Source organism: Bactrocera oleae, chromosome 5, assembly GCF_042242935.1.
Source record: "Bactrocera oleae isolate idBacOlea1 chromosome 5, idBacOlea1, whole genome shotgun sequence".
NCBI classification, from domain to species: domain Eukaryota; kingdom Metazoa; phylum Arthropoda; class Insecta; order Diptera; family Tephritidae; genus Bactrocera; species Bactrocera oleae.
Genome location: NC_091539.1, coordinates 53,483,961 through 53,494,009, shown reverse-complemented (window position 1 = coordinate 53,494,009; position 10,049 = coordinate 53,483,961). Strand labels below are relative to the sequence as shown.

Sequence of the window (10,049 nt, the reverse complement as noted above, 5' to 3'; positions counted from 1 at the left end):
TATTTTTCTATTTTCGATTTACATACATACAGTTTTTATAAAGTCAAATATTATTTATTTCGAAAAAGCAATAATTACATATGAATATCATAATGAATTTAATTTACATATATGTGTGTATGTGTGTTTTATGTCTAGAATTAAAATTAAAGGATTTACAAACATTCACAACAATAAAACCCTAATGTTGAAATTCATTATGGTTACATAGGCTGTTGTGTTGTTATGTGCTTTAAGTGAATTCCATTTTAATGCATTCTTTTGTTACACGCATATCTCTGTGGAAGCGTGAATTGTGCGTTGATAGTGACCATTTCGTCTTGAAACTCTTGCTACAGATGGTACACTCGTGTTCCTTTCCAGAAATTTCCGAGTGCCGAGAAGTTATATGCCGTCGTAATGCATTCATCGACTGCAATTTTCGTTTACAAAATTTACATGTTAAATTTTGCTCTTCGACTGAAATGTGAAAATATAGAAGGAGCATTAATTTTGAAATATGTAGAAAAGATTTGTTAACTTGTACAACTAAATAGCTAGTGTCTATTAGTAGTCGGTCGGTTGTAGAGAACTACATAAATATAAACAAAAAAAATTGTAACGCAAACCAGGAAAGAGCCTTTTACATACTAAACCCTCCCAAAATTTCGTGGGCGTTTTTAGACAATCCAATATATGATGTAGTGAAGACCTCTTATTATTATTTTACTTATTTAGCATCAACAGAGCTATCATAATACATGTTAAGTATTGTCATCGACACTGCACGTCTACAAAATGAACCGTTTAAAATTAGCTTTAAATTATGGATTCAATTAAAGTAGTGTATAGCGCTTATTTCTTACTCGGTATAAGCTCATCCAATTAAGCTGACCCACATATAATATAAAAAATAAACAAATATTTTTTCGACATTCATTTATATTTTTGAAAATTATAATAAAAGTCTATCCTGCTTATAAATATTACATACATATAATATAATCAGTATAAGTATATTACAATTACTTTATTTTATTTATATAGTATTCTTTTAAATTTGTTTGTATTTCATGTATTAAATTTAATTTTTTTAATTTTCTAATTAGCAATTTCATCATGATTTAAATGTGACTTAATAATTGAGATGTTATATAAAAATATTCACAAGAAAACTTCCATGGTACCATAAAACCCCAGTAATTCCAATTTTTTTAAAGAAAATATTGAAAACGAATGAATTAGCGATTAGGGAAACGAAAATATGAGAATTTCAATATGAATTTTGATTCATGTTGTTTTTATCCAAAGCTGTACTGCTTAATACTTTTTTTTGTCCACAAATTGTACTATATGATAAGCGTTTCTTATCGACTCGAGATATGGAAATTTTCTATTATCTTACTTTTTTATAGCTAAATTTTCCGGTAGCCGAAACTGTATTTAAATATTCTACGCTATTTTTCATTTTCTCACTTCGTGATTTCTTCAAATTTTATTATAGGTATTATTTTGTACAGTTTTTTGAATTTCAATTTTGGAATCTTTTTTTTTTTTAAATATTACCCTTATATATGTATGTATATATAGTTTATCGGCAAAAAAATATTTTTTGCAAATATTGCATATTAATTAATTCCTCTCGTCCTACACATACTTTTAAGTTACAAGTAAATCTACACCTACATTATAGAATTATATATGTATGTATATCAATCTGATTTATTTTTATTTCCGTTAAATCTAAGTCTATCCTATAAAAATTGTAATACATATCCTTTATACATCTGTATTTAATTAATGAAACATGATAGATACTTATTAAATTTATACATCGATTTACACATCTACCTCACTTAAATTTTTTTGTCTTTACTTTTGTTTTGTCCTATTATCAGTTTAAGCCGAAATGTGTATGTATTTGCTAGGATCTTGCGAATGATTTAGAAAATAAGCAAATTATATGAATTGGGAGATTTCTGCCCCACAGTATACACTAATCAAGCTCTAATATTTAATATCAATCGTTATTACCTTCTCTGAGTTTTAGTGTTGAATAAATGTGCCTTTAGATATTTTAAATTATATTAATATTTGTTTGTTTTATATGTAATAGAAGATTAATTAAAATGTACAGTGGTTTGTGTTTAATAATAATTACGAATAGTGCAGCGCAAAGTTCGTTAATCAACTATATTACAAAAAAGTATTAAAATCATTACCAAAATCAATCGACCATTGTTTAAATAAATTAAACCGGAATTCAGCTAATAATTGAATATTGCAATACACTGGCTTAATTAAAATAAATCTACTTTGCACTTTTTAGGTTAAATCTCTAGCATTTTTCATCATAATTTCATTTTGGTAGTTCCATTATTATTCATATTTTTTGGACGTATTTATGTGCTCTGCTCACTGGTATTAAATTAACATCGAAGTTATTTATAGTTGCCTTTCTTGATTGCAGTTAATAACGGTTTTCATAATAAGCTTGGCATTTGCTGCTAAGCTCTTCCTTTATTCACGTTATTTTATTAAATAAGAAGTGCGGTCAATTTACCGACGCAAATGAAATATTGTCAATCAGTTTTCTGACTTCACTGTGATTTTTTGTTCGTGCGAAATTCGTATGTGTTCGCGTAGACTGTATTTGTTTTTGAAATTTTTGTTGCATAGCTCGCATTTACGGGGCGGTTGAGGCGTATGTTGCGTACGAATATGTCTCCAAAGATTTACCGTGGTTATGACCATTTTGCAAAATTGACATTCTGTCCACTTATTATTTGGCAAATCTAAAAATACACAAAAATAGCACAAAAATTATGTTGACAGTAACTAAACTTGTTTTTTTACATACGTCTTATAATTTAGAATAACTTTAAGCTAGTAATCTAGCATTGTAAATCGCCAATAGTTTATATAATTGCGATGAAGTATAAATATTTTGTCAGAAAAAAAAACGAATGAAAAGAAAATGGTAACATTTGGAGACATATTCATCGTAGTAGACACAAATTTAGATCACAAAATTTACTGCAAAAATAGTATGTACATATATAGTTTTTATAATTAATAATCATTTTTTTATGTATATAATTACAGATTACTTTTAGTTTGATGAAAATTAGCAATATACTACATTGATTTTAAAATATTAAAAAAAAAAATAATTCTAAATATATCTAAAAAATTGCTAAGAGTTACTATATTAAATTAATATAAATAATCATTCATTATAAAAACACACATGTATATAACGAACGATATGGGATTGGACTATAGTTTCTTGTGGCTATATATAAATTCTGATCCATTATGGTTTTTTAGGTCAACTGTTATAACACACATATCTATCTATAAATACAGCTTCAGATATAGAGATAAAATAACTTTTTAATTCCTCACACCCAATAAACAAGAACATAACTTAGTAAGAGTAAAAAAATTGTATTAAGCAAAATTGACTTTTAGTATCAAATTCCTCTGTTAACATACCTGCAGTTCCGCCACCTTTATTATCAATTTTTACTACAGCATTAGTGACACTGCCACCGGATTCATCTAACGTTGTATGAGGTGTTGTTGTTGATGGCGTACTCGTTGTTGGATTTAAAAGACGCCCTATATACAGATTACAACCCATTAAAAAAAACTAACATTAACATATGGAACTTTTAAATACCCATTTCGATTGTTATTTCTGCATTTTCTGCATCAGCTTGATGAAACTTTTCCTCAATTTCTGATTCTGTCAGAATTTCATATTCAGATGTGTACTGTGTGACATTTTGGGTGCCCGTCGTGCCACCGTCTTGTGATGTATGCTGCGCACTTCCATCAGTCAACTGTTCGCTATCATCAACTTCGCCAACTATGTATTCGGGTATATCCATTTTAACAGTACCTCGTAGGAATGTCATTTCCGCCGCTAAAAATTCATTTGTAAATAAATATATACATTTATAGATTTATTTGTATTAATGTTAATTATTTTTTCTTTTTACTTTTAACAATCGAAGAATCATCCTTGACACCGTAATCAACGCCTTCTGTGGTATATATGTTATCATCATCATCTGAGAAAGTCATTTTACGTTTCTTTATCGTATTAGTAGAAGGCAGCGCACCTAAATGAGTTTGTTGCAATTGTTGCTGCTGATGATGTTGCAGCTGATGTGTTGTTGTTTGCTGTTGCTGCACCTGAGTTTGCACGGTTTGCACATGGGGTTGCGGTTGATGTTGCACTTGAATATGCTGGATTTGTGTTTGTACATGATGATGCTGTGTAGCGGTATGTTGCTGTTGCTGTGGCTGCGTTTGCTGCAAAATAGTTGCCGTTGGTATTTCGATTGTTTGCGGTGTAGTCTGTGTTGCAGTCGTTACATCATTCACCGCTCTAATAGTACTGGGGATGGTTTTAATAAGTTTTTGTTCATCAATAATCGGTGTCGGAGGCAATTTTGGTTTCTCCTTTTCCTCTGCGGTAAGACCTTGCACAGCAAGTAATTCGGCGGTCTGGAGAAATGATTGCAACGCTTCCTGCTGTACATTCACTTCTCCCTAATAAAATCCAAAAATATTTTATTACTAATATTTGTAAATTCGGACAAAGTACATAATATAATTTAAATTATGATAACGTTAAGCATACCTGGTACATAAACTCAATTATTGAGGTGAGATCTTCGAATTTAATAAATTTAAAAATTATTACTGGATGAGGATGGGGATTGTCCCTGAATATTTCTTTGAAATAAGAACTACATGATGATAGCACCACTTTATGAGCCTTGATTTTACGTCCGTCACAGCATAAACTCACGTCAACAAAATCATCGTTGTTGCGGTGATTGTCCAAAGCATATGTCAAATGTCGAAAGTAATTGTTCCAACGAAGCGAGTACTGCTGTGTAGTAGCCATTCTTCATTTAATTGCCGATTTTATAACAAAACAAAAATATTGTTATTTTTGTCTAAATGTTTTTTAGTATTATACTGAATGCGGTTTTTAGCGCTGGCGCTTTTGCCCCCCTCTATTCTGACGCTAGTACAAAACCATAAATATATAGCCTGCAAATTAATCTTCTTATATGTGGTTCACTTTTAAATCAAACACTGCGAACTTTCTATCTAATAAACTTTTAATAATAAAGTGTAACTTAATTAATTTGTTTTCTTTAAAATTGATACCAAAAATTGTAATTTTCTTTACTTTGCTGGTTTGACAGTCGACCAACTATTAGGAAAATTTTTTTATCTACGCTTGGTTGACATTAGTGTTGTTCGGAATGAAAAGTATCGGGTAGTTGCAAATCGGTTTTTATGATTTATTCGAATATGAATAAAAGCTTGAATTCAAAGGTAATTACATGAGTTATTTTTACTTAAATTTGAAATAATTATATAATCAACAACCGTAAAAAATATTATAAAATTATAATTATCTTTAATTTGTTGTCAACGAAATAAGTTTAATATCGATAAATTGTATTCCAAATTATCGATTTATCTTACCTTGCCTGTGATTTTAAATATTTTATTTCTTTAACTAAAAGAGTGACTATTAGCTTATACACTGTATACTAAAAAGTTATAATTTTTTACTTAATGAACTAAAACTTTTTTTGCACATACACGCTATTGTATATTATATACTAATGCACCTAAAATCAAAAACAAAAGTATGTATGTGCGAAGCTAATTTGTGTTTTATTGCTTGCCAGCAAATTCCAACTTAAACTTATTCATGAACTAGTAAAAAACGGAATTGAACGAAATTGATTTCAAAAATAAGTTACTAAGGCAAGACTTATATTCAGTTTGTGTTGGACGATTCCGAAGTACACAGGTGACAAAGTTTTAAGCTATTTCTGCTGAATTCTACTGAACAGGGATACAACTACAGTAGGATACAATACTACAACTACATACAGGATACGAAAGGATATAGTTAACAGTATGTATTTATAATTGAAAGTGTTGTTTTTTAGTAAAAAATAAACAATTATTACATTTTTTTTAATCAAAAGTCAAATTATTCCCTTTTATTTGTATATATTTTTGCCACATTAGTATGTGAGTACAATGTGATAATTTCAATACGCATAAAATGTTTCGTACAATTCTTTTAAGTGTAAAACGTGTTGCGAGGAGTTAAACTAGCGAAAAAATATATTAAAAAATGATAATTAACAGTTAGAGCTCTTGTTATTTTAATGAAAAAAAAAAATATTTAAAAAAATGTGTCAAAATCTGTTCAACTATATTTAACAATTGTTGAGATAATGAATTAAAAATCATGTGTGCATAAACCGTAGTTATTAAATATTAAAAAATTCTGTTATGTAGTTTCGAAACGAAATTATAAAAATTTGATTCATACAATAATTTGTTTGATATTTATTCAGCTATAGTTGAGTGGGGGTTCCATATTTCCCACAATAGCTCTTACCTTTCGAAAAAATATTGGGTAATTACTATTTACCTCACATACATATATAGCTAAAGGTATTTTTGTTAATTTTAATTATTTGAATATTTATTTTTTATTAACATTTGGCATAATGTATGTGTGATGTATTCGAGTATGCTTACTATATATATTTGAAGAAGATAAGGTTAACGTACCGTTAATTCAAAATGTGCATTTACAATAAGCTTTTACCGACAAAAAAATGCTAATTGAAATTAGATTGTTGCGTAGCTCTTATCGTACACCCCAAGTACAATGTCAACGATTTCGTATTGAAAATGTTAATGTGCATATAATTTTAAACGCGAATCGTAACATAGAGTTCAATTAAAATGAACCCTACTTACAAATGTGATTTTCTTAGACAGCTCGCTGTGTGGTCATGCTTAAAATTTTATTTAGTAATGTATATAAACTTTCAACAATTCTTAGGTACTATTTCAAATATAATTTTTAATACTTTCAGAGATAAAATGCTTATATCACAATTTTTTGAAAACCAGGAAATCTTTATTACCGGAGGATCAGGTAAGTTTGAAAATCTTTAATAATCCACACAATGTTGTGAAATATTAAAAAAAAAAATTTCAGGTTTTATTGGAAAGGGTCTCATTGAAAAAATTTTGCGCTCTTGCACAAATGTAGGCGCTGTCTACGTTTTGCTACGGCCGAAAAAAGGAAAAAACATTGAGGAGCGTTTAAATAATATATTAAATTCTCAACTCTTTGACCGACTTAGGCGAGAACAACCACAAAACTTAAAGAAAGTTCATGCTATTGCTGGTGATTGTAGTGAACTAGGTTTAGGTATTTGTGCATCCGATTTGAGACGATTGGAAAATGTGAACATTATTTACCATTCAGCTGCTAGTGTAAGGTAATGTAGGCACATAAATACATACATAAATACTATACATTTTGTTTATTTATAAATTTATCTTTTGATTGAATTCAGCTTAATTTTTTAATTATTTAATACAAAGTTGCTTCTATTTAAATAGTCATATTGCGCAGAACAAGGTATTTTTATCGGTTTTTACATAAATATTATTTTAGAAACGTTTTATATAAGTATGTTTGTCGTGTAATTTTTTGCATTTCGCGAGTAATTTCTATAACTCGAATTACTTATGTATACTTCACATATAATATACAAATCGAAAAAAATTTATAATACAAATTTTTGTTGTAATGTTGTTAACGTTAAGGAAATTTTTTCCGTCATTGCGGAACTGTCGTCTTGAAATAATACATTTATAGTTTCCAAAGCAGTAAACATATTTATACAAATTAAAATTTAGTAAATAGTAATTATTTTTGAATACATTTTCAGATTCGATGATCCATTGCGTGATGCTATTCTCATGAATACACGCGGCACTTATGAGCTGATCAAAATCGCAGAAACTCTTAAGCATCTGCAGGTCTTTATGCATGTTTCCACCACTTACTGTTATCCAAATCGGCGAGTTATTGAGGAACAGGTATATTTATTTTATTAATAATAGGAAACAAATCCACCGTGTTTTTAGTTTTACCCACCTTATGCAGATTGGCGCACAACAATTAAACTGGCCGAAACTTATGACACTGAGTTGTTGAACGTTTTCAATCTAAAGTAAGTGATTCTACAAGTTGTTTTAATAATCGAATAATGCATAGTTTCGTTGCTTTTGCACATTATTCAGATATGGCGATTTCCAGCCAAATACATACACATTTACGAAAAGTTTAGCTGAACAAATTATCAAGGAGTATAAAGACAAACTGCCTTTAATGATATTTCGACCTTCAATAGGTATATATGTCCAAATATGTGCATACATATATGCGTATAATATTAGTTACATCTTAAATTTTTCATAGTTGTTTCGTCGATTGAAGAACCTGTTGCCGGGTGGGTGGATAACTTCAACGGCCCCATTGGAATGCTAGTTGCTTGTGGTATTGGTATATTCCGTACAAGCTATGGCGAACCAAATATTATTTCTGACTTTGTGCCAGTTGATGTACTTGTACGTGCCATGCTAATCGCTACCTATCGTAAGGGTACTGAGGATAGGTTAGTCAAGTATAATATTACAAAATATTATTTCAAATATCCTCTCTACTTGTATTTGATATTATTAGAGATAATGATGAACCGAAATTGGAAGTAGTGAATTGTGCCGCTTCAAAAATTTGTCCCATAACCACTGGCGAAGTCGTCGAAATCGGCAAAAAGGTTATAAAAGAAACGCCTTTTGAAAAGACATTATGGGTACCAGATGGAAGCATAACGCGGTGCCCGGTATGGAATATGATACGGGTATGTAGTAAATTTGGTAAACATTTTTATAAAAGTGAATTGTGTTTAAATTACATAATGTTTTTAAATATTTAAAAGCCGAAAAATGCACTTTGAAACATTTTAAAATATTTACGGATCATTATTTGTAGAAAAGATATTTATGATTCATATTTTTGATTGAAAAATAATAACGATGTATTTAATTTGATTTCAGTTTTATACTCTTCACATTTTGGTGGCAATATTGGCTGATTTTGCCTTGCGGTTTACTAATACAAAACCATTGTAAGTTTTAAACTCAGTAGTAATGTTAAAATATATATAACAATTCTATAATACTTACCTATTATTTTTGCAGCCTTTTAAAATTGCAACGACGAATTTATGCTGCTACATTAGCCTTGCATTATTTCGTAACCACTCAGTGGGACTTCAAGAACGACAATTTCTATGAATTAAATTCTTTTGTACCTGAATCTGAAGTGTAAGTATATGTGGTTTGTGTAGCTTTCTGTGAAGTAATTAATATCTACAAAATTTGTTTTTAATATTGAAGCGACAAATTTGGATTCTTACAATACAAAGATCTGGATTACGAACAATTTTTCCGCGCGGGTATACGTGGCGCAAGAGTATTTCTGTTAAATGAACCGGCAACATGTTCTCAAGGTGCATTGACACGCATGAAAATCTATAAAGTATTGCACTTTCTCATCAAGTTAATCGGAAGTTTGCTGATCTTACGCTTCGTAGCTTACTTAATTTATGACAAATTTTATTCTACTTTCATATAATTCAAATATCTTACACCATCGTCTTTATAATTCATTTGGACACATTAACATATCATATCATGTATTTAATGCACCACCGTCTATCAAAATATCCTTTTTTGAATTAGCCCAAATGGATTGTTTAGCGATTTCCTACAAAAATTCTATCTTTCAGTAATAAAAAGATACGTACTTTATTTTTATATATCTTGGTTTATTTTTGTTGACAAATTTATTACAATTGTTTTCTTGCTCTTTGTTGTCCTATACTTGTAGTTGCAATTTAATGCGTTTTATCCATCCTTCGCAACTAATCTTTACATCAAATCTCAACCATATGGGTCGGGAAAATATACACATATGCATAGTTGTGGAAACAAAAGTGAAAATCCTTCCTAATTCCCACGAGATGGTACATAGTCACAAGTTATACATATGGTTCATATTTCTCAGACTGCACCTTACCATCTTAATAATGAAAAATTGGGCCAGATGGCAAAGTCTCTCTTGTTTAAGAAAATATTTCTTTTTT

General features: G+C 29.5%; 2 protein-coding genes across 3 annotated transcripts; one reads left to right on the top strand and one right to left on the bottom strand.

The window, feature by feature from the left end:
* Positions 1 to 32: 32 nt before the first annotated feature.
* Positions 33 to 5,227, bottom strand: LOC106623779 (modifier of mdg4). 2 transcript variants are annotated; one of them, XM_036378543.2, is made up of 5 exons: positions 4,634 to 5,227; positions 3,987 to 4,542; positions 3,665 to 3,910; positions 3,478 to 3,603; positions 33 to 459 (listed from the first exon to the last, which is right to left on the bottom strand). In XM_036378543.2, exons 1-5 carry the CDS (start codon positions 4,901 to 4,903, stop codon positions 233 to 235), a joined length of 1,425 nt encoding a protein of 474 aa, XP_036234436.1. In that variant the 5' UTR covers positions 4,904 to 5,227; the 3' UTR covers positions 33 to 232. The 2 variants fall into 2 exon arrangements, with proteins under 2 accessions (XP_036234436.1, XP_014098867.1); XM_014243392.3 differs by lacking the exon at positions 33 to 459 and adding an exon at positions 1,868 to 2,774.
* Positions 5,228 to 5,752: 525 nt separating this feature from the next.
* Positions 5,753 to 9,720, top strand: LOC106623777 (putative fatty acyl-CoA reductase CG5065). The gene is made up of 11 exons (XM_014243386.3): positions 5,753 to 5,938; positions 6,921 to 6,982; positions 7,046 to 7,331; positions 7,788 to 7,938; positions 7,987 to 8,072; positions 8,143 to 8,252; positions 8,321 to 8,516; positions 8,585 to 8,762; positions 8,959 to 9,029; positions 9,103 to 9,228; positions 9,301 to 9,720. The coding sequence occupies exons 2-11, from the start codon at positions 6,928 to 6,930 to the stop codon at positions 9,536 to 9,538; spliced, it is 1,497 nt and encodes a 498-aa protein (XP_014098861.1). The 5' UTR covers positions 5,753 to 5,938; positions 6,921 to 6,927; the 3' UTR covers positions 9,539 to 9,720.
* Positions 9,721 to 10,049: the final 329 nt, after the last annotated feature.

What these genes read in the sequence shown, in the direction of transcription:
- LOC106623779 (XM_036378543.2), bottom strand. Translation starts at nt 4,903, where the DNA reads ATGGCTACTACACAGCAGTACTCGCTTCGTTGGAACAATTACTTTCGA. An exon ending in AGAAATAACAATCGAAATGG is followed by an intron (nt 3,604 to 3,664) that starts GTATTTAAAAGT and finishes ATCTGTATATAG; the next exon opens with GGCGTCTTTTAAATCCAACA. An exon ending in TAAAGGTGGCGGAACTGCAG is followed by an intron (nt 460 to 3,477) that starts GTATGTTAACAG and finishes TTCACATTTCAG; the next exon opens with TCGAAGAGCAAAATTTAACA.
- LOC106623777 (XM_014243386.3), top strand. Translation starts at nt 6,928, where the DNA reads ATGCTTATATCACAATTTTTTGAAAACCAGGAAATCTTTATTACCGGA. An exon ending in CGTAAGGGTACTGAGGATAG is followed by an intron (nt 8,517 to 8,584) that starts GTTAGTCAAGTA and finishes TGATATTATTAG; the next exon opens with AGATAATGATGAACCGAAAT. An exon ending in CGGTATGGAATATGATACGG is followed by an intron (nt 8,763 to 8,958) that starts GTATGTAGTAAA and finishes ATTTGATTTCAG; the next exon opens with TTTTATACTCTTCACATTTT.